Source organism: Typopeltis vanoorti, chromosome 5 (assembly GCF_054136105.1).
Source record: "Typopeltis vanoorti isolate ZY-2024b chromosome 5, IOZ_Tvanoo_1.0, whole genome shotgun sequence".
Lineage (NCBI taxonomy): Eukaryota > Metazoa > Arthropoda > Arachnida > Uropygi > Thelyphonidae > Typopeltis > Typopeltis vanoorti.
The window spans coordinates 90,545,003-90,569,505 of NC_143553.1; the positions used below are offsets into that span (position 1 = coordinate 90,545,003).

At 38.2% G+C, this 24,503-nt stretch overlaps 1 protein-coding gene across 1 annotated transcript in view; it reads left to right on the plus strand.

The window, feature by feature from the left end:
* The window catches only part of LOC150106645 (dachshund homolog 1-like), a 237,271-nt gene that overhangs the window by 154,728 nt on the left and 58,040 nt on the right, over positions 1-24,503 (plus strand). The window contains exons 4-6 of the mRNA XM_090393448.1: positions 18,965-19,056; positions 19,170-19,349; positions 21,749-21,964. Coding sequence (XP_090249574.1) covers positions 18,965-19,056; positions 19,170-19,349; positions 21,749-21,964 — 488 coding nt within the window. The remainder of the gene's footprint in view (positions 1-18,964; positions 19,057-19,169; positions 19,350-21,748; positions 21,965-24,503) is intronic.

Sequence of the window (24,503 nt, forward strand, 5' to 3'; positions counted from 1 at the left end):
TTGAAATGCTTAGCTAAAAAAAAGAAAGATAAAAAAAAAATGAAGGAAACAGAGCAGAATTTAGTAAGAAATATTTCTTCACATCGGTGTTTTATCAATTATTCCGATAGCGTGAACTAATCGCAACCATCAAGGTATATCAACAAGATTAGATTTCATGAGTGATGTATTTTTTTACTCTTTACGAATTCGGTTGTTATTACTGTTTAATTATGATTAAATTCACGGCACATCACAACCGGAATTGTGTGTGAAGGAACAAATGAAGGCCGTAATTGAAACATGATATTTCTACTCGAGATAAATCCTGATATGAAACAGAGAAGCGAGATAGCTTGAAAATAATTAGTAGAAAAAAAATTAAAAGAAACATTTGAATTAAAAATGCAGGTTTACATTACATTCACAAAGATGAGCAACGTCACAGTTGAAAAATAAAACAATTGAAAAGGCCTGCAAGCTCGCTGTATTTATTTTGTATCCCACGCAATGCTAGGAGTCAATTCATAAGACTAAATAGGTACTAGAATGTTTAAATATCTTTGTCTTCGTAACTTATAATGAATCCAACATATTATGCATAACCATCATGCTGATAATATACAAATGAAGATTATTCGATAGAGATGGGATTTTCCCTCCTTTTAGCCGTGTGAGAACTTTATGGTTCAGCAGTGAGGACGACCTCACGATGCTGAGGATGGATTTACGAACAAAGCCAGAGAGGATGTTCCGATAATATTTTAGTTGCTCGGTGTTTTGACAGTTCATTTATAAACACTTAACAGACTTCCTGAGAGATAGTCGTGACGAAGGTCTTGATGAGTAACGTTCATCGGGACAGATCATTACCAGTTTTGCTTTCTCGTCGGTTGTTATATTTTAGAAGGGTCGCTGGGGCTTGGTACAAGTCCAAATAGCGGTATTAAGGCGTTTCTTATTTTATCTCAGAACACATGTGCTCATTTCCTGTGTATAACGATTAGATGAGAAACTAATGAAGTGAAAAATTCCGTAAAAAGTGAGAGAGAGAGAGAGAGAGAAAGAGAGAGAGAGAGAGAGAGAAGAAAGGTTTCATTGGATAAAAAGTTCTGGACAAAACCTTTCTATTATGCTGTTGATTGGTTAAGAGAGAAAGAGAGAGAGAGAGAGAGAAGAAAGGTTTGATTGGATGAAAAATTCTGGGCAAAACCTTCCTATTATGCTGTTGATTGGTTAAACAACTAAACAAATATCGGAGGCACATATTTTGCCGTCTGTAATTTGGAAGTACTGGCCATAAGGATGGCAGCCGGTTACACTATATTCTTTTCTTTGACTTTCTTTTTTGTGCGTGCGTGTCTTACTTCACTTTTTGAATATATTTTGTATATTCTATTTTCATTATAGTGCCTACAGCTAGAAAATCAAAAATTTATTTGAGATAAGTGCTAATACTTATTAATAAAGTATTCTTCACGTTCTTAAGGACATTGATCTCTAAGCAAAAAGCAGAAACTTTTATTTATTCTTTCTCTTCATCATCAATTCCCCCCACACACCCAAAAACACAACTCCAAGAAGCCTCAAGGGCATGACTATGATCCAGCAAATTAGAAAATAATCATAAATAAATAAATAATCCAGAAGAACAGAAAGAAAGAATTCTTGTTATTCTTATCACATGAATGAAAATAAGGGGAGGGGGGGGATAATAAGAACCCTGATGATAGAAAGAATTCTTATACAAAATAAGAACCATACCGGAAGATCCACAATGCTGAGAAAGGCGAGAGATTGGCTACAATTTAGAAGCGGCCACAATAGTGATATTATTTTTAATAATTAGTGGTGTTATTTTTGCTGCCGTTGCTTGAGTTTTAGAAGGAACTGAAATTCTCCACAATCGTATCACGAAAGTTGCTAGTTCTAAATCAAAATGGACTTCTTGATTTCCCCCAGTATTTTCGTCACTTTTTTACGATATCCTTTTTCTATTATAGTTTTTTTTTTCATTTGAAGTAGGAAGAAGGAAGGAAGCAAAATGGTCCATGAATGACATCGAAACTAGATGAATGATGTGATCCGTAGACTTGTCAGCGCATTTTACTTCCTTCTTTATAATCCTGCCTCCAATTGTGCCAAATTCTCAAAGAGACTTAACAACATGAGAATTATATACAACTGAAATCACCTTAGAACTACAGTAAACTAAACGTGCACGTGTTGTTGTGCTGATATACGAAATATATCCTTTGTAAATCGAATCCACAAAAGGTTATGAATCGATAGCATACCGGCATTGTGGATGAATGAAGAATAGACAAGCTAAAAGTCTTCCTTGAGAACCGAAATATTTTCCTATAGAAGAACTTTGTCCCACCACGTGATGAAAATCATCCGTCGTTTTGATATCCTCTGGAAGAGATTAACCTTAATCTCTCAAGTGACCGACGGATATACCAACCATTATACTACGGAGGATTCGTGTAAGATAAAGATTTATTCGTGTAATAGCGAATAAGATATTTATTTTGTTTTGTGGGAGGGCGCACGAAATCGGTCATATATTGGTAAGACTGTTATGAGGACTCAGAGTTGGCAACCATCCCCTCGGGCCTAAGCGTTTTACAAATGAAAGCTTCCGTGAACGGAGAACTGCAAGACTCGTTGAGCACTCTTAGGAGTTGTTCACGAGATTATTAACATGCTGCTTATCATTGAATTTATTCCAATGTACTGTTTGATTCGACTGATATTTAAATACATCCTGTCGGCGTAATAGAACTATTTGTGTACGTCATTGGAATTCACACAGATTACGAACAATTCTAATTACATTTTCAATCTCTTTTCTTCTCTCTCTCTCTCACGATTTAAACTCTCTTTCAATCGTTGTTCGGCTTTGATGTTCATTAAATACTCTCGTTTGTGCTTAAGATTTCTTCACGTGCAACTACACTTCACCACTGCAAATGTATTTACAAAGATGCATACCTAAAATCGCGCGCGCGTGTGTGTGTGAAGGAAAATTTCCCAATGAATAACGAAGTTAATCGGACTGAGACCCGAGAGACTTCGTTCCAAGAAGATTACCACAATAAAATCTAGAGAATGCTTGATGCTGTGATTGGCTTTAACAACAAAACTGCACATTAGTAAAATGTACGTTTTAAATTCCTGTGGAGTGCCAAAATGCTTATCTTCCTCTAAAGAGAACGCCAAAAGAGAAAAATACTAATTAGTCCCCCACTTCATCCAGCATGTATTCAATTTCCTTACACGTTCTTTGTTTCAGCAATCCATAATTAATCACGTCTTCGATAATTTCCGCTTTTTTTTTTCTTTCTCTCTCTCTCTCTCTCCCCCCTCCCGAAGTTCACTGTAACTTGCTAAACTTCGTTGCACTTAAAATTCAAACCGAGAAAATGGGTTAAGGGATATAAATAAGTTTTCTAGCCCGGCTACCTCTTAATTGTCTTTAAAAAGCATGGCTACACACATTAGCCTAAAGATAATTTCGCTGCACTAATTTAGTTTGGCGCACAGTGCAGATTTCTTGTCGCGTTCCCTCTCGATGCCTAAGGTTACAAGATCGGCTGACGGCGAAATAATTTCTTGTCAAAGCGTTCGACCGCTACGGAAAAGTTATTTATTGCAATTATAATTCCGTCACCTAACCTTTGGGTAATATGTCCTCTCATAAAACTTCGAGTACTGTTAGTGACGGTCATAGTTTTCGATCATTCTTTTCCATCCCCCCCGTCCCTACACACCCTTATCCTCCCCACTCCGTCTATTATGCGCCATCTGCTGAAGGAACTAATTTTAAATAATAAAGAAATATCTCCAGAGATGTGACAGGAATTGTTCTGATTTTAAGCTCTTTGAATTATAATGGCTTCCTTTTTAACACTCTGTGAGCATTTGAGGTTTTTCTTACTTGGCAAAACGAGCTTCAAAAACGATATTTTATTTAATCTTTGATTTTAAAAGAATAATTTGTGTTGAAAGCTATAAAACTATCTTTTTAATCCTCGTATTAAATTTAATCTGTCGTAAGGAAAGAAAGAATACTCAAAACAGCACATCCGTGTGTCATACCATTAAATGCACTGTTTGTTTACTGAGCCCCAATTCTTCGAATTGGATTCGAAAAATTGGGGCTCAGGTCACGAAGTGAGTGTATTATCAATTTCGTGTGATCATCAGCCAATAGTTCTATTTTAGAAAATATAAATACTTGAATTCTTCGCTAGGGAACTTTCTGGTTCGATATATGTGTCTTTTCTTAAAAGTCCTGTCGCTATCCATAGATAATAACTATTCAGTTATAGTTTAAAAACGCAAAAAAATTCAGAAAAATTCCTCGCCTCAATTTGAACGTCAAGTCTTTGCTCCTAAAGGATAAGGATTGGAGGCATATATCAGAAAGAAAGACAGAAGGACAAAAAGAGAGAAATAATATGACAGGATGAGTTAATTTGTTTCTGAGACAAAACTGCTGCTAAGAAGAACCAATCAATATAGATCAGAACTGGACAAAACAGCTAATCCACAAATATATTTGACAACACGAAGCATGTTCTCCTTATCTAATAGTCATTATGGAGCAATTGCTCTAATTAAAAAAAAAAAGAAAGAAAGAAAAAGTGCAACCTTACGAACCGCACTTTCTGGTTCGATATTTGTGTCTTTTCTTAAAAGTCTTAAAGACAAAATCTAGTGGATTTATTAAGTGTATGTTAGACGAGTGTGTTTTTGTAGGAAGAAAAAAATTTATACATCCCTGACTTCAGTAAACAAAAATATTTCCACTCCCTGAGATTGAATCACTCAGTCTCGTGTTCAGAGACACGAAGAAAGTGTTTGCGTCATAGACGGCTTCAAGCACAGATCCTTCAAGCCATTGGTTAACTCATTTTCAACTGAAAGTGAGTTAACTTTCGTGGTAATCTCAGACAAAACGGTTGGAGTCAGTATCACATTTGTGCCACGGATGAGTGAAGGCCGAACATACCAATCTTAAAGGGGAAAAAAAGGGTTTAAATCCACTTCAGGCTTCTAACAAGAAAGGTGGTAATATATGGAGGCCAAAAAAAAAACATTCCTAACCAAATGATTAGAATCGATTTCCAACAGAAATAAAAACATTTCATATGAAAGTGATAAAGAAAGAATCGCCTCTATTGTCGCGTACGATTCTCTGATAGAGAAGTGAAAGAGAGAATCCATTGTTCATTGCATGGCTTGCTAGTCTTGTTCCTTCGTTGTTCCTCACTCATTCAGAAAATGAGTGAGGAACAACGAAGATACCTAAGAATTTCCGTATGCCAAGGGTGCATGGCATGGCGCATTGTAGTTGTGCAGAAACACATGACAGAAGATTACTTCAGAAGTTTCCAAAACTGCATTTTTAAAAGCATTGAGAACGATTCATTCTTGGACAGTCTTTATGACTCACCCAACTTTATACTTTCATGTATTTCGCATAATAAAAAACCCTTTACCGGAAAGGAAAATTCTGTCACCTTTTTATATGAAGTTAACTCAATTTCAGTCCAGCATTAAAGTAGTTCATAAATTCGCAAAAAAAACCTGCAGTTTTACTTTCTGCTCCTAATACTGTGGAAAACCGAGCCATTTCAATTTGTAAGCTTGTTTTTATACTCTTGCCAGTATACTGTTTACGTGAACAATAAACTTGGGAAGGGGAAGCGAACAAAACAAGCTGTAGCAGTAAACTCAGGAGTGCTTGCTAATATTTAAGTATCCTAAATGAGAAAGATAGTAAACACTGCTAGTTTTAGTTTAGATAAAAGTGAACAAAAAATCCTCGTAACATGCCAATGAGGGAAGAAGATGATCGCCTTTAAGAGTGAACAAAGACAACAACTGAACTCACTGCTGTAACACTCACAAAAGTGCTTTGCATCAGTTGATTAGAGAACAAAGTTTGGTAGAACGTGGTATGCATGAACCATCTCCATGAAAGATTTCTCCAAAGATCGTTACTCATATAAGTGGCTGTCTCAAACCGGGCTTACTCTCCACATCTCCCACGAAAACAATGGTGAGTGTTCAGGACACTTGGAAAATTTGCAGTATCTAAATTCATATATCTGTACTCCATTCAGAACAAACTAGAATTATGAGAGAGTTTTCAAGGATTCTACAACGATCACTTTGTCATACAGTACACTAACTGATCAAAAATATCCGGATGTCTGCTCACCCCAAGTCTCACTCTAATATGAAAGGCATTAATATGGAGTTGTTTCACCCTTTGTGATGTAATTCCTTTTAATCTTCTTGGAAGACTTTCAACTAGATTCTGCTACATTGCAGCAGTAATTCTCCTCCATTCTCCCAGAATGTGAGAGATCTGTGATTAGCGGGATCTTTACTAATGTCGTACGTTAGTGAGATCTGTTACTAATGTCGGGAGATTCTTCCTGGCTCACAATCGGTGTTCCAATTCATCTCACAGGTATTTGATGAGGTTGAGATGCGGGCTCTGTGCAGGCTACTCAGATTCTTTAACACCCTTCTCAAACCATTCCTGTACATGCCTTGCTTTGTGGATGGGGCATTCTTGTGTTGATACGGGAAAGGATCCTCACCGAACACTTGCTATAAAGTTAGAAACATAGCATTAGTTGGAAGCACGATTCATCACGCCAGAGAACATGTTTCCACTGCTCCGGTGTCCAATGGAGGCTAGATTCACTTCATCCATCCAATACTTGGCGTTCCCTTGCTGATGTTAGACCAGTGTGCGGCTGTGATGTTGTATTGCCGTACCCACTCGCCATTGTGCTGTTATTGCTCCCAGGCATTTCCGGTTCACAATTACATCCCTTACAGTTGATCGAGGCATCTTCCGCAGTTCCCGAAATGAGTTGTTATAAAGGTGACATCCTGTGTTAGTGCCACCTCGAAAGTCGCTGAGTTCTTCAACAACGGCCTATTTTACTGTTAACATTTATCTGTGGAGATTAAAAGATGGTGCGCTTCCTTTTATCTATATGAGCCATGGCCGTGATGCATATAGCTATATCCGCTACTACGAAGGGATGTCCTGATATTTTGGATAAGATAGTGTACCTTCAATTGGAACCAATTTACCCACACACGCATCGTTTGCTACAGGTTCTGCAACTTCTCGTGTACGCTGGGACAAAAGTAAAGCATCAAGCTATATAATATTTGGAAGGTCTTGATAAAATATTGCAAGCTAGTATACCTTATTTGCGCACAAGATGCCTTGAGAAACCTTATTTGCGCACAACTACAACAATCAGACCGCGCCTCGTGAGTGATATCAAATGTATGAAGCATAATTGGAATCATAACGATTTTAAAATATAGCTGTTGTGAATATTTTTCATATGATGCACTGACGATGCTGAACTATTAGTAACTAATTATGAAGTAAGCGCATCGATTCACAATTGCTTTCACTCGCTGTCCATTAAGTTCGAAATATTCTTAATTATTCCTTGATGTTTTTTTTTTCTACGGAGCCTCCTCAGCTCAGTCGGTATAGACGAAGCCCTTTGATCGATCTGGGTTCCATTCCCGTCCAAGACATGAGGAACCTTTATCTCGTCTCTTTCGATTAAAAGTGAGTTAGCCGGTCTAATAGGGAGATAGATGTGTTTTCATTCACCCGGAAACTAGGATTTTTCGTTCCTCAGAACAGGCAAACCTACCCCGTGAACGCACACGATCTTACAGTCAAAAATACATAGGAAACTTTTCCCCTGCTTGGTTGTTGGGGCCCCTGTGCAGTATTAGCCCCAGTGCTAAGCACGGGTATTATGGATAGAATTGCGAACCTTCAATATGAAATCTGCATCAAATTATTTTTTTCAACCTGATTATATTACCCTCACTCCGCCTTTCTCTGTACAATACTCTTTCTAAATATCAGGTATGCCTTCATAAGGTGCAATCAGCAAGTTCTGTTTATTGGATCTATTAGATCCATGAGCCTGTATAGTGTTGCAAATTCACAGCCAGCGCTATTCTGTTATTCTGTCTCCAAGAAGCAATTATTTCAAAAACGAAGACTGACTGACTGTTCTCCTTCTGGTCAATCCACATGTGGGATGATGCGAAACACGATCTACTAATCCGCTGTTATCCTAAGGTACCTTTCTGTATAAAGAACGTGATCACTACCCTAGTCATTGAAAATGTTCGATTAGTTTTACTCCCTTCCATGTCTGTCCTATCTATTTTTAGTCATCTCCTTCCAATCACAGAAGTGTCCGTTTATTCTATATTAATTTTGATAGTTCCGTTGATGACACTTGACTTTTGTTTTGGAAGAGTTATAAGGAATGTCAGATAAACTGTGCTACTAGCAAGTCGTTTCGTGTGTGTGTGTGTGTGTGTGTGTGTGTGTGCGTGCGTGCGTGCGTGTGTGTGTGTGTGTGTGTGTGTGTGTGTGTGTGTGTGTGTGTGTGTGTGTGTGTGTGTGTGTGTGTGTGTGTGTGTGTGTGTGTGTGTGTGTGTGTGTGTGTGTGTGTGTGTGTGTGTGTGTGTGTGTGTTGAAGATGTAAAGTTATTGTGTATTGTCTATATTTAGTGCATGGCAATACTTGTATTTTATAGCTTTATACATCAGATTTCATATGTCTAATTTTTGATAGAACAGGACAACTCATCTTATGTACATATTCTCCTGTGTCTATAACTTACACAGTACACAAACACAAAGCCAATAACGCGATGATTGTTAGCTGCGTAAGCATCCCTTAGAATTGTTTTCTTTTCCTCCCGTCTGCGCATAACAAGTCTGTACTGGGTGTAGATAGTTGAATAAAATTTAGTATTTGGATCTGCTCTAAAATTTGTTGGATCATCTCAATTGAACCATTTCAAGTGGCAATTTAATGACTTAAATTGGACCATTTTAGTGCCAAAATAGGGCAAAACGTTTTGAAACAACACAAGATTATATGTTGCAATTGATGAATAAATCGCGTTTACTCAAGAAGCGAAAAATGGCTGTGGGTTCAATTGAGGTGATTATGAATTACGTCACTATGTTAGAATGCCAATGCAAATTACATTTTTATTTCAAATCGTTCCTATATTTTGAACGTATTAATTTTTATCTCTTATTTATTCTGTAATATCTTCTGGTGGGTTGGGGATATGAGAAGTGAGACGGCTTGATGCGACTTCCGAAATTCTTCTTTGTGAGAAAGCTCCGTGAGCGATAGATTCTCTCTCTCTCTCTCTCTCTCTCTCTCTCTCTCCCCCTCCCATTTTCCTCTTTCTTATAATTCTGACTATTAAAATGGAATCGGACTTTCCTAGTGAAACTGTAGCGTTTAATTTTCTTTAGATCGGATGTGTTCGTTGATTACTTAGCCTATTTATAATTCCCACTGGTTTGAGTAAATCCTGTTTGGTTTCTCTGAGTTTAGTTAGGGATTCCATAGCTCTGATCAGAGTTCTTATTCTCAAACTTCAGAGTTTTTCATCTCATTGATATATCGTGCTAATATTGATCAGATTAATGAGTCCTTTGTAATCTAGGTGGTCTAGACGTGCTGAAGTTTCTTTCAGTGGTAGAATTTATGCTTATTACACTCGTCGTTAGCAAAAGCTTCTGCTAAGATCTTTTGCTACTTTTTCAAGTCTTTTTACATTATGAATAAATCTTCTAACTCTAGATATGATTCTTCCATCCATTTTTACGATAAGAATTGTGTGATCGAGTAGTGATTCTAATAGATGAGGATAAAAAAATTTCAAGTTGAGCATCTACAGCATATACATCAGTGATATAACACCAATCTATTTGTTTCTCTTATGTAAATTGGATGTTTTATATTGGTTCGAGAATTTTTAATTTTTATTTATTTTTTTATTTATTTTAGTGTAGGCCCATTTTTCATCCCGAAGTTCTTGACTGAATTCTGCTCGATGTTCTCAGGTTTGGTTTGATCAGAATTATGACCTAACAATTAGGTTATGTGGTCAGTCTGTTATGTCTGTTAATGGCGTGTGTTCTTCTGGTTGGTTTGTCTGTTTGTGGAATGAAAAATCAACTTTTACCGATAAGAACTGAGGTATTTTCTAGGAGGATGGTGCAGAATCGTAACATGGCGAATGCCGCATTATCCTTCCAAATGCTCTGTGGAAGCCACAATGTTTTCCTCATAGTGCAAATCACCAAAATTCCGGCAATCTCTGACTGTTCCTGGAGTATAAATGGAAATCATTAGGATTCCTTTCATCAGCGTTAGAACTCCTTTCGACTTGAGGTTCTTTTCTGTGGAAGCAGTAAAGAGTGAATGAACAAAAATCCAATAAAAACGAGTCAAGTTGATTGCTGCAAAGGATTACTGGCAGGGATCGGTGATTGTAAAATTCAGCGCCATCTGCAACCTAAAACTGTTTTTGCAAACAGTAGCGGTGTCTCCGTTCTCGGAGATGAGTGAAAATGAACAAAACATACGGCAAAGACTGTAAAGAGACTTAAAATTGATGGAACTAGGAAACATTGGAATAGTCGCTAATCCTCACTCTAACATGATCCCTGGAAATTTTGACCTCTTAATTAAAGTTAAAAAAAAAAATCTTCAGGCGAGACATTTTTGCATGAAACGAGTCTTATATCTTATAATCGGTGTATAATGTCTTATGCATTATATACTGATTTCTGACACCTCTCAGTAACAGTGATTTGGAAGTGATTATGTTGAAGGAATATAACTAAACAAATCCAAATTGTTGCTATATTTTTCTCCGAACTCCTCATATTTTTGATATATGGGTCGATCAAATGGAAAGGTAACGCCTGTTCAGCTGTGAACAGTCGTTGTGCCTTCACATAGGAAAACTGGCACATATAAATGAATTATCAATGCCGTGTCATTCTGAAATATCGGAATGAATGTGGTAGTCAGACCACTCACGGAAGAATCCAAAGTTGAACTACACAGATTATTCATTTCTAATGGCAGATTGAGCAATCAAATGCATTTATAGGTGTATGAAGAATGTGTGTTTTGGTAGATCGGCAATGCATACTTGATATAGAAATATCTGCAACATCTCATAAGATATACTTTACTTTCCGAGTCCGGAACACCAATCATATCCTCTCAATCCAAAAAACAGCGTCGTGCCGATCATTTTAATTATGATGTTATATCTTGCATAGATTTTTCCTTTTAGTTCCTGACAATGTACCTTATACGACAAGGTACGATCCAGCTTAACTCCAAGATATTTGGGGTTGCTGCAGTGTTCGAGGCGTTTTCCTCTCCAGACAATGTTTAACTGGCGTTTTTCTTCCCTATTGCGCAGATGGAAAGCGCAAACCTGAGTCTTGTTTGGGTTAGGCTTCAAGCAATTGGTCTCATAGTAATTGGAGAGTATTTCTAAGACTTCTGTCAACCTCTTCTCAACTTCTTCAGAACTCCTTGCTTGACTGCGTATAGCAGTGTCGTCGACATAGATAAACCTCCTCACTTGTGGGTGGATTGGCTGATCGTTAGTATAAATATTGTAGACCATCAGAGCCAGTACGCTGCCTTGAGGTAAACCATTCTTCTGATTTCTCCATCTACTCTTCTTTCCTTGCAAAGTAACGTAGAATGGTCGATTCTGAAGCATGATTTCAACTACATTCATGAGGTGAAAATCTTTCGTTATTTGGTACATCTTGACCAACAGTTTCTTATGATTAATGTCATATGCCGCTGAAAGATCAATAAAAGCTGCTCCAGTCACAAGCTTCTTCTCGTAACCATCTTCAATGTGCTGCGTGAGATTCAGAATTTGGCCACAGCAGGACTTTCCGGGACGGAAACCGACTTGCTCGAGTATAAGTTTCTCGTCAATGTTTGCTGCTATTCTTTCCAAAATCATTTGTTCATTTGTTCAAAAGCTTTATACAAGTAGCAGAGGAGAGAAACAGGGCGAAATTTCTTCGGCTCTATAGGTTCCTTTCCTAGTTTAAGTAAAGCTACCACTTGCGCTTTCCTCCATAATTTGGGCAACTGTAGAGATTCTATACACTTATTCATCAATTTTATCATCCATTGGATGGTTACCGGACCGAAACGCTTTATCTGTTCTGTCCGAATGTCGTCCGGACCAGCAGCTCTATTCTCTTTCAGGTGACATATAGCTTTTCTTAGTTCTTCTTCGGAGAACAGAGAGGCTAATGAATTAGTCTCAGCTTCTTTAATGCGCGTAATGGTTTTCAGTATCTTCTTGTCTGTCCTGCCATTCAATAATATCTGGTAAGCGATGTGGTAGTCATCGCTTTGGCGTGACTTCTGTTACGTAAAGTGGAGTTTTAATTGGATCGTTGCTTAAATTCTTCACCAGTTTCCATGCTCGTCTGCTGTTATGTTTTATATCCAAATCCTGCAGTAGCTTCATCCATCTCTTCTTTCTACCGTGTGAGTTTGTCCATCAGTTTTTCGCCTGCCTCAATTGTGTCTACAGCGAAAGGATCCTCGTCATATCTGATTTTATATTCTTTTAGTTGTTCTGTCTGTTCTTCATTAAGCTCAGCGATGTATTGAGTTCTGCACCGCCGAGATACTATTTTGATGGTATTCACGAGCTCTTCATAGTTACTTGAATTCGCTTCAAGAGTGCTTATTATCTGATCGAGTTCCTTCGCAAATCCGTCCCATCTTGCTTTTCTAAAATTAAATCGTCGCTTAAAAGGTACTATCTCTGGGTTGATAACGGCTCTGACTTCACAAGTAATAACAGGTCTGTGCTGAGTTCTTGGTATCGGCTCTTCTACTATCTTCGTCGCTTGCAAGGCCACTTGTTCACTGATAAAGATGTTGTCTGGATTATAGCCTCTTCTCCACCTTCCACTATTGAATTATGGTCTTACCTTGGGGTCGTGAACCAATTTCAGTCCTTCTCTCTCAGCCCAATTTTCCAAGTCAGCACCGTTCCTGTCAGTCATTTTGTAGCCCCCATGTTAAACTCTGACAATTAAAGTCTCCGAGTATTATTTTTACCTTCTGGGCGTTAAAGTTGGCAGGTTCTTTGAAGACGAAATCTTCGTTAGGTGGCTTATATACCGATGTGATTGTTCAGGACTTGATCTCGATGGTTAATATTTCTATATGATTATGGGATGTCATATGTATAGAACTGATATCCAAGTCTGGTTTTGCAAATATAACACTACCGTATTGCTCGTGTGGTTTCTCAGCTACTAATTTCATACCATGAATTTTTGGTGCTGTTTACCCCTCGATGTGTCTCCTGGATAACTAAAACATCACATTTGCGTGTATCACACATGTCTGCTAATAAAACTTTCTTTTCGGATGACAGTCCTTCAATATTTATTGAAGTCATCTTAAAAGCTAACCTTGAAGAAGGCCGATTTATAGGATTGTTCCAGTAGCTGAAGAATTAGCCGTTGAGTTTCAACGTTGCCCAGGGTACTCCCGATTGTGAATTCTGAGTGATCTCCTTTGTATATATAACACAATCTACGAGGAGGCTCCTTCAATGTACCCCTCATAAGATATGATCAAGAGGGTCAAAGCTTTCTTCACATTCTCAATGCTGATGAATAGAAGCCATGGCGCCGCTTTAACTCCAGAAATAAAGTAAACGAGCCTGAAGTAGAAGCATCTAGCTTTCTCGCTATCCAGAAAGCCATGAAAATCGCGCCGTTCAGACCAGACTATTCTCGTGGTCAACAAGAAAAATCAGCATGGCTGACTTTTTTTGTTGAGCATGAGAATATACTGTCGATTTTAATTTTGGATCGCAGTTGAGAAAATTAAAAGTGGAAATGTTATGTACGTATCATTAGTGCACAAATATTGTCCTGATTTCACGAAAGCCATGAAAGGAAGAAAAAAGGGAAATAGCTCATGCGTGGAAAAAAAAAAAAAAAGATCCCCCATGAAGAGCTAAATTCATTCTAGGATTAGATAGAAGAAGAAGAATTGGGACCAGACTGTTACTAAGAATGTCTCGGAAACCAATAACCTGTTGGATCGCTATGTGCGGCACTGCTTCAGTTGCATGAAAATTAGTATGAGAAACAGAAAACAACATGTGAATGAATGATAAGGAACAGCTGAATGATGCGATAGTCAAGCCAAGGATCGAAAGATTCGTGAAGTCCTACAGCTTTATAATTGGGTCAAATGACTGTACAAATACCCGGTAGCAGTACCACGTATCTGAATGCACGATCGGATTCTGTCTCAAATGAGGTATAATATCAGGACAAGTTTTATGCGTACTGCGCATGCCCACCATCAACAAAAAAAAAACCTCTTATAAGGTGGTCAGTGCTATCTACTGTCCAATGTTGTTTGACGCCGTGAATGATTGGAGAAAAGATGTCATTATCGTTGTTTTTGAATGGCCGTCGAAATATCGGTTATGAAATCCAGTGTATTATGTCTGTAAATGACGCGAGTTATTTTGGCCGGTGTGCCTGATTTGGAGAATAATAATAATAATAAAAAAAAAAAAAAACGAGTTTTCGAGAGAAAATCTTACTATCCCGTGTGAGACGCGCTAAGTTACTTTGGGATAAAAAATCTTATAAAAATTTTTTATCTTTGCATCGTAAATGGGACTCGAACCTACTAAAGAACTAATTCAACTAAAGAACATCGTGTGACAGATATGACTATAACATGACGAAACCATAGATTTATCACATTTGGTCACAACGATACAGGGTGACGGATGTAGAATTGTAGCGAAACATGTTTTCTTGGTATTCCTTATTTCCCTTGACAGCCCTGGAATCTGTTCCGACTCCAGTAGGGCAATGTGCATGGTGGAATTTCCTAAACATCGTTGTGAACTCGATATACACCCTCTGTAGTTACATGAACATGGTAGTTTGTTTGTCTTAATGGATTGTTTTCCCCACCCATGGAATCTCGGTTCGATTGAACATCTTTCGGATGTGGAGGCTCACTGTGCAGTAGTGCACAATTAGGTGTCTCTATAACATATTGGTTACTCAGTGTAGATACGAAGGATTATCAGACTTTCGTGGACAGATTAAATTTTTTTTCTGTCATTAATCTGATGGGCTATAATTACTTAAAAATTAAACAATACCTGCTACTAAAGAATACCGAAGGATTGTGTAATACTGTCTTATTAGGCAATGCTGTACAACCGCTGTTAAATTCTTCACGAGCTCAACTGAAATCGGTTTAAAAAGCGAAAATGATTTCCTGCAGTACACTTGATCGAATCTCAGTCTTATATTTATATATTCAGTAGTGTTGTCGCTCAAAATGTCTCAAAAGCACTGAATTTGCCTACTTTGCTCGTCCCTTAAAGTGTCTCAATATATTTTGATAAAAGCACTATTCGAATATGTTTAAACCTTGAAAAAAAGGAAGAAACAAATTATTGTAATACAAAAAAGTAATAAGCAGGGACCTCCACTTTGACATAAATAGCAGTAGTTATTCTCCATCAAGCATTTTAACTCGTTTACAATAGCAGCCGGAATAGTAGCATTCTTTCTTCAAATTCAGTTCCCATAGCAGTAAGGTAATTGTACTTCCATTTCGTCCAAAGATATTTCTTGGAATTATTACAATCAGGATTCCAGCTCAATTCTGGAACTTTATTTTCCTGGAATCAGATGCTCAATAAATCTTGTTTTTAGAGTCGATCACTATATATTATAGGTTTTTGTTACTATCATCAAAAGTCCTGCGTTGTCCATTAAAGATCTCTCAACATTATGATTCCTCATTCACCAAACCTCATCGTTGGTGATACAGTGCGAGATTTTTCGACCATACTCGAAATAACTTGGCAGCCCTAAACATCCGCTCGCTTAGGTCTCTTTCTACTGCACAACTGTGAGAGCGATGGTCAAGACGTAACTTGATCATCATTGACATCATTCATTCACTGAATGGTGTCAATATGATGACAATCCATTCTTGGCCCATCAGAGCGCATCTTTATTTCATCCGCGGACTTTTCTCTATCTTTTGACATCATTAGTAATAGATTTTAGAAGATTCTATTTGTAGTAACATGTGATGATAAATCATTGATATAATACTCGACAATCAATGCTCTTTGAATTTTAAAATCTATATTGCGTCCTACGAACAAAGTACTGGAGGAAAATGGAGGATAGAGGATGAAAATAACTTAGTTCGATCTATTTCACTCAAGCTGCTCTCAGAGAGCTCATGAAGAGTGTGCGTAAAAATGGATTGCGGTGGATCATTTTCTTTGACAATGCCCATACATACTATTGTGTTATAGGCTTTACGGCCTCTCATAGGATAAGATTTTTTTAAATCATTTTTATTATTTTTTATTTATTTTTACATAGTTCCAGAAACCTGCCTCTATCGACCAAACATGAACAACTTTTTCAAGTCACTTCATGCCTCCAATAAGTGGGGAAATGGTCTCACACCGGACAATGAAATTCATTCATTATCCGAAGACAATCCCAAACATCCATGCTCACGGCGGGATTCGAACCTACAGCCTGTTGTCCAGGGAGTCGGTATGCTATCCACTCGGGCAACTAGACCGCTGTGATGAAAGATCTTCAGTTTATAGTTTCCTATATCGAAATGTTTTAAAGCACCTCGTGAACGATTGATTAAAAAAAAATGAACCCTCTAGACTTGCACCAGTCTTCTTCGGACTTGGTAAAAGTGACTGAATAATACGTTGAACAATTTAAAAAATTCTTAAGCGTTCTGTAGAGACGTTTCTCAACATCACGACTTGATTTAAATTACTGCACCACCGCTTTATGCATTTATTACGAAAGCGACATACCTGACAGATTCTTCTGAATTTTCGTTGCACAACTGCCACTATCTTGATACCTCCTGATTAAAATGAGATTGGCGTGCATGCGCACAAACTCTATGCGCATAAACAATCTTAGGTGACAATCAACAGTTTATTATTATGATGATTATGTTATTATTACGTGATACCTCGCGGGAGTTCAAGGACTGATCATGGGAAGGCACACTACTTCATACAACTCATCTACGCATCATCCAGCTACACACACACACACACACACACACACTGCATCTGTTCACAACGCCATTAACACCCAATACGATTTTTGCCTGCAAATTGTGCGTGTGTATGTTCTCTTGCAAATTTTGTTGTATTTGGGATCAAAAAACCCGATTTTGCGGGCGAAAATGCTCTGCTGCTTTTGTATGGGACGGGTTAACCAACCATCAATTGAAAAAGCCAATATAAAAGATTCCTCGCGTCACTACAAGAATCGAACTCAGGTTTTCTAATCGAAGGGGACGTCTTTTTCCCGTCCTTTTAACGATTGTTCTGTGAGCAATTTGATTTCAAAATGACTTGCATTTAAACTACCAGCTCTTATTGTAGAAATATCAGATATTTCTTCTATAACTTATACTCTTTTAAAATAATACTGATAATAATAATAATTCCAGTATTCGAGAGAAATAGGTTTCAACTTTATTAATCGAATGCTACATTGTACATATCGAAGTGTGTTATTCAAAATAATATTAAAAACAACTATGCGCAGCGCACGTTATACGATAAAGAAATTCCCATTGAGACGTCAACTCTACTAGATCTTCGCAATATACATATATATAAACTGGTTTGCATTAATTTACCCATGATTGCAATTAATGAAACAATGTAAGTGGGTTTCGAGTTTTCATAATAAAAAAGGTTGGTGTAACGAAATGTGAACTGTCGATTCCATAAGATGAATTGTGTATTCTTCATCTTTAAGAAGCATCACCCAAAATAGTTGAGTTTTGACCTTATGTTAGCACATGAAGAGGAATCCATCCACAATATGGCCTCACAAAGAGTGGACCGAAAACCTTGAAAAAGTACGGAGGATGAAAGAAAAGATAAATGCCCCGCGGCTACTGAGACATTGTGGTCCTCCATACATCACTTATCTGCAGACATTTTTTCCCCACTTCTAACAACCATTAGCCGTACAGCAACAGGCCTGATATTTCAACAACGACAACGAAAGAGAGAGAGAAATAATTACCAAAATGACAATGCGCCGTAAGTTTGTCCCCCCAACATATTTCAGACGCCGAACTTGTCGCTTGTGTTTACATCGATGTCCATAATTACAATGCTTTGTGCCGTCCGCCCGTGAGCATTAAAGCGTGTCTTTTGGATTCATTAATCGAATCTTGTAATTAAAGTTTAATTTCGTCTCGCAGCTAATGAGGCATAAAGAGACGCACACTTCATCACGAGCGCCCAGAATATGGATCGTGGTGTCAGCGATCATTAACTTCCTCCGTAGTTATGAATGTGTTGGTCCGCATCTTCGGGAAGTGGGGGGGATTAGGTTGTCATATTGGCTTAGGCTTTCCAGTTCCCTTTGCATCTTCATTAGTCTGTACCGGGGAGGAGTAATTGTGTTGTATCCGAGTCCAATTCTTGCTCTTCCGGTTCAATTCGTCTTCGACTTTTCTGTCACATCCGGGTCTTTTGAAGCTGTTTCCGGTAATTTAATGGCGAATTTTCCGATTTTTGCCCCCCCCCCCAAACCATCAAAGGATGGTTGAAGTGTCAGGATGTCACCTAAGGACCAGAAAGTTTATCTGCAAGCGAGCTTTTCTGTGTGGGTTCTCTTCCCGCTTTTCATAATTGTAGGAAGTGACGTAATGATGGCAGGGCAGCACGTGACTTGCATGTTGTCTTGTTTCCGTCGCCATTTCTTAGGCAAGTGAAGGACAGCAGAATGAGTGAACTAGACAACCAAATATAGACCTAATTTAGGTCATCAAAGGCTTGACCGTAGTTAATGTTTTTTGAAAACCTTAACACTGCTTGGTTCTCAACAGTGGCGCCACCATACTGTGAAACCCATTAAATAAAACTAAACCACATATACACTACATGCTATTAAAAATATAAGTTATTCATTTTAAGACCAAAATGTACATTTATGTCTTTTCAGGTTACGGGAGGAACGCCAAGACCTCAATGATGCGAAGGACAGGATTTACGGCTACGACAGTCACAGAATAAAAGATTCAGCCTATCTGAACGGTAGGTTATAGACTTGTATTTGTTTGTAAATAGCACGACTATCATAAGTTCAATACGTCTTCATTTGCGAGTAGGTATATAAGCAAGTAATATTTTGCTCCATTATCGGGTAGGTCCTTCGACTAACGGTCACAGTCCAGTTCTGAACCTTTCTCAGAACAGTAGCAGAGCAGGGCCAGGAACAGGAGGTGGAGGCGGAGGTGGTGGAGGAGACCAAAGTGGTAGCGAAACACCCTATAATGATTGTCCTGAAGATGAGTACACTGAAGATGATGAAGATGACAGGGATCAAGGTAAGATGTGTTCTTCGACTCAGACAATTTTCTCTTTCGTTAAAACTGAAAAAAAGTTTACTTTTCATTTGAATTAGTTTTCTTTAACATTAAAAAGGTACATTGCGTTAATTCACAATATTAATTATTTATGCATCTTATGTTATTTCACATAAAACATCTGTCCGGTTCATACAAAACATTATCTAATAATACAAGCTGAAATGCATCTAGACTGAGTCTCTCCAACTCTTAAAAAGGCTAAACGAAGAGGAGGAGGAGCAGTCAATCAGATATTTTAATATTCTTAAGGATACTTATTGATATAAATATGCACGCTTCATCGTTAATATTTAAGATTATTATTAAGCATCTAAGCTACAGCTTCCGTAGCTCAATCAGCGTCGACGATACCCTTTGGTTGAAAGACCTCCGTTTGAATCAATCCTGTCAGGGAAGCGAACGGCTTTTATCAGGACTTTTTAGTTGAAGGTGAGTTAGCTGGTCCCATAAGTTGTTGGGTTTTTTTCTTTCTTACAATCAGACAAAATAGCCAGGAGAACAAACGCAATCATATACAAAGTATTTTTATAGACATGGAGCTCACCACTTTATCCTAGAATTACGTTTACAAAATCCCAGAATACTTGGAATGCCATGGACGTTAAGGGCCTGTCAGAACCACTAATAATGATAGACCAACTAAAACGAAACGTCTTCATTTTAGTTGGTCTTTGTTGCATGCTTATGTCTCCTAGATACCTAGAACTTTTAGCTGGTGAAATTATGGCTGGTAAGTATTTAGTTTTAGTAACTAAATTAAGTGTTGTCATTCTCTTTCTACACATCTTTCCTCGGAAAGCATATTCAATTAACAGTTTATATCAGTGAATTGCTGAATTATCACTTGAATAGTCATTCCTATGGCTGAGCGAATGGTAATATTTTTGAAATGTTGAATATTACGTATTTGAATACTTTCTATAAACGCAATTTTTATTCCTTCGATGGTTGGTATAAAGTATTGATACCAGACCCAAATATTTTAATTATAAAAAAAGCAAAAACGGAATTGACTGCATCTAGTATGCAGAGAGGTGGAGGAAAAATTACAAGGAAGCGGGGAGACAAATGACAATTTTCAATTAGCAGCTATAGGCTGTTTCCATGTATTTTAGGACTTTACTAAGCAGAATATTAAAATAGTTTTGTCAACAAAAAAAGGTTCTTTACTGAACTACTGAGTCATGTGCCTCATTACTCGATTGGGCAGCATCTACATTCTGAAACCAACAGACTTTCGTTTGGAATTCCACTATGGCATTAGTGTTTATGAAAATTTGTAGGCAGGACCTCATTTTCATCTCCCGGTATGTGACCACAGCCTGCTTATTTGGAGGCATGAAGTGGTTTAAAAAGTTATGCTTGTTTAGAGTTTAGGGCAAGATTCCCGGAATATTTAACTCAACCCTTCATGGTGTTAAATTTGCTGTAAGTTTACCTTTCTGGGGAAAGTGACATAAAAATATTAAAAGGTTACTTGTGTCACATATCTTAGTCTTAAAAGAATAGATCGTAAAGTATTTTCATTCTCTTGTGTGGCACGACCATGTTGTTTAATGGACCCTGAAAAGGCTTTGTTTCCAAACTTGATTTTCCCCAGCTAACAATGACCCACCTAGTCTTGAACCTCCCGTGGAAGCACTTCACCTAAGTAGTCGTAGCTAATTCCTTTTCATATGTAATTTTGGCTGGCCGATAAAGATTCAATAATTGTTGCATATTGATGATGCCCTCTGTTAGTAAGACTTGGTTCGAATCCCGTTTAGAACGTGAAGAATTAGCCGGCTTCATAGAGATACCACTGTTTCTTCCCTCTGGAGCACTCCGAGTTCCTCCTAGAAAACAGACAAATGAGACCAGAGAATACAGACACAATACACTGGTCTTATAGTGGCTTCGGCAGCAATTCAAACCAAAGTGCACTGACGATAAGAATTTCAGTTGAGATTCTTCTCGGGCATTCCATTATAAATGAGTACTTTTCGTGATAGATTCGTTTTACAACTTTATTAGCAAATATGATTTTGAGAAAGCATCCTTCAAATTGCTCTATGATGGGTTTCCTCCATTTTTTTTTCTGATGACTCCGATAAGTACTAAAGCATATTAAGCTAATAAATTTAACTTCCATTTTGGAACTAATCCAACTGCTCTTTCCATGGACAATAGACTCGTAGAAACTATCTTCTTCCGTTGATTTGCAAGACCTCTCAGCCTAAACTCTATCTATAAAAAAGAAATTATAAGAGAGTCAGCTAAGCATAGATAACCAAACAAATTGTGTTGAGCATTCAAGTTAAAAAAAAAAAAAAAACGTTCTTCATAATTTAACCATCTGTTATCTTTCTTTACTTCAGACTTCAGTGACAATCCGGATGTCAGCAGCACAGCTAATGGAGAGAGGTTGCATTCCGGACAACAGTTTCTCTTTCCACACCTCACGGGCGACAGTGGCTCCCCCACCGGTCAGGTAGTCTCGTCCATAGAGACACTTTTAAGGAATATTCAAGGTCTTCTTAAAGTGGCAGCAGATAATGCTCGACAGCAGGAGAGACAGATAAATATAGAAAAAGGTAAGGAACTGCTCTGACCTCTTCGTTTTCTAAAAATTCTCTCTCTCTCTCTCTCTATGTATTTTGCTGCGTTTGCTCTTTCTTCACACATGTATATAAATGTATATAAATGTCCTACATTCTTCTGTTAATCGAGTGTTCGTGCATTCTTCAGTCAAACTGAAGAACAATAAACAGAATTGAACAACCTATCCTCATCTTTGAGAATTTTTAAATCACCTGCTACATGATATTTGGGAAACAACCACACTCACTGTAGATAACTGTACGTAAAAGCTATGCATTTATTAAGCCTAATATCAGCTCACATCGAACTCTCGTGTGTAGAGTTAATTGTTAGGCCTAACTTCACTAAACACTTAGGCTTAATATAAGTTAAGCCTAACGACCATTCAGTTGATTAAAAAAATCTTATATAAATTCATCCTTTAGGTATAATATATATGTTTTGTGCTAAACGTTGTCCATTTTCTCTCATTAATCAGATCTAAAGTTTCCTTAACTTACTCCCGAAAAAAAAAAAAAAAAGGAAGGCTTATGTCCTAAGCCTTAAGCAATCTTCCCCACAATTCTTCTGACATAGTTGATGTCTCCACATCTTTTCTGAACCTCGTTAACAGAAGAGCTGAGTTACTTGGGGTTGACTAGGCTGCACGTGACAGAGACATAACCTTCAACATTCATCTCCCGCCACAAAATTAATTATTCCTATTACTACCCGTTTCCTCACCCTACCTCGCTGCTTCACCACATAACACGCTCTGACTCCGTAAATAGGCGGGGCCAAGGTCATGTCTTTAAGACGAAATCTCCTCATCGTGGCTATGAATTTCAGCGACGTGTGGAGAATGTGGTGGCTGGAAACCCAGAAGGGAGGGGGGGGGAAGGCAAAGGGAAGAAGGCTACGACCGAAATGGATAGATGATGGTGGAAGTAGAAATGTGACATCGTCGACGGCGTGCTGGCCATTTTACGCCCTGTGCACCGCGGAACGGGCGGCCGACGCGAAAATCCAATACAGGTTCCAACAGTGGAGCCCTTCCCTGAAACTGTAATGATAAAGACAACAGTACAATGTGTGTGACGCTCGGCGAACGCGGCCGCTTAATTAAGAATCTCCCCGTAATTCTTGTACGCCTCCTTGCCAGAGATTAAATTATGACTTTCTTTTGGGTTTATAGCGGCTTGTACAGATCCCGGCTGCTTACTGAAAAGGCAGGACACTCGGCCGCTCAGCCAACTAGAAATGCAACTTTCTAAGTGTTATCTTTCCTTTGTGTTCCTTGCTGGAAATATAATGGTTTTAAGTGAACAAAGCCTAGATTCGTTACCGGGTTTTCTTGGAGCGCGCGCTAAATCATTAACAAGTGCAACAACTGTGTTGAACAAGTGGTCCCTGTAAAGCGGAGATAAGGGCCTAATCACTCGTTTCTTAGTGGTAATCAAGCTAACCCTTTCTTTTCCGGCAAGGTGCTAATTCATTTGCTTAACTTGGGGTGTTCGCCACGCCGACACGCCGATTCCCCTGAGGCGACGATCTCACAAGATACTGGAGAGAGTGTGGAACTCATCCGTCGCTTCACAAATTCCTGGGGGAGTCGTAACACCAGAGATATGCGTTTCCGGGCCATTCCCTGACTTTCACCTTCTCTTCCGCTATGTCCCCAGGTGGTCATATTCTGTCCCCTCTGGTTCTAATGAGTAGCTGGCGTAAATTTAGGTGCGAGGCAATAAAAGGATGTATACCACGCTCGCGCCATTTCGCTCTACCGAGGTGCATGCTTGTATATTTATCTCCGTTATTTTTTTCTCGTTTTTAGTTCGCCGTCTATCCTCGGACATTGAAAGGCGTTTTATTTCCCTACCTGCGAGGTAATAAAGCCTCTTACAAACCTCACACTCTGATTAGCAGGAGTTTTCGCGTAGTTATATGGAGTGAACATCTGTCCAGGTAGATATTGAAGGCAGTTTCGTGATCCCATTTGCACTACTTTATTTTGAGGTTTGTAAATTAACTTCGAAGAGATAGAGACAGTTTTTCTGTAGCCAACAGCCTTAAAGTCTCTTTTAAAGCAGTGTAATATCAGGTGAAGGTTCAACGAATAAAAGTTGAAACACGAGTTACATTGCATCTCGTTCCTGGCACATTCTCCTAAAATTATTTGGGGTAACCTAGCAACTGCCCAGCAAAAAAAAAAAAAAGATTCAGTATAAAGTAATCTAATCTTCTGTGTATGATCTGAATTGTATGCGTTTGAACATGAGCAGTGTTGTCAGCGCTGTAGATTCTCATCTTTCCAGCATCTTTTTAGGAAGCTCAAAGATGATGTGCGTTATTACAACCGTTTCACTCAACGATGAAATATTGTCGCATCTTCCATTCATCAGAAGTGGCACCATCTGACACGTCTTCCCGTTTTTCAATATTTAAATCTTCACTGCGGACAAGTCTTTCTTTTTCTATTTACTGAAGATGCATTCATTTTAATAATTGCTCCTTGTAATTTTGGCAAAAGATTAGGTGATATTTAGGTCAGAT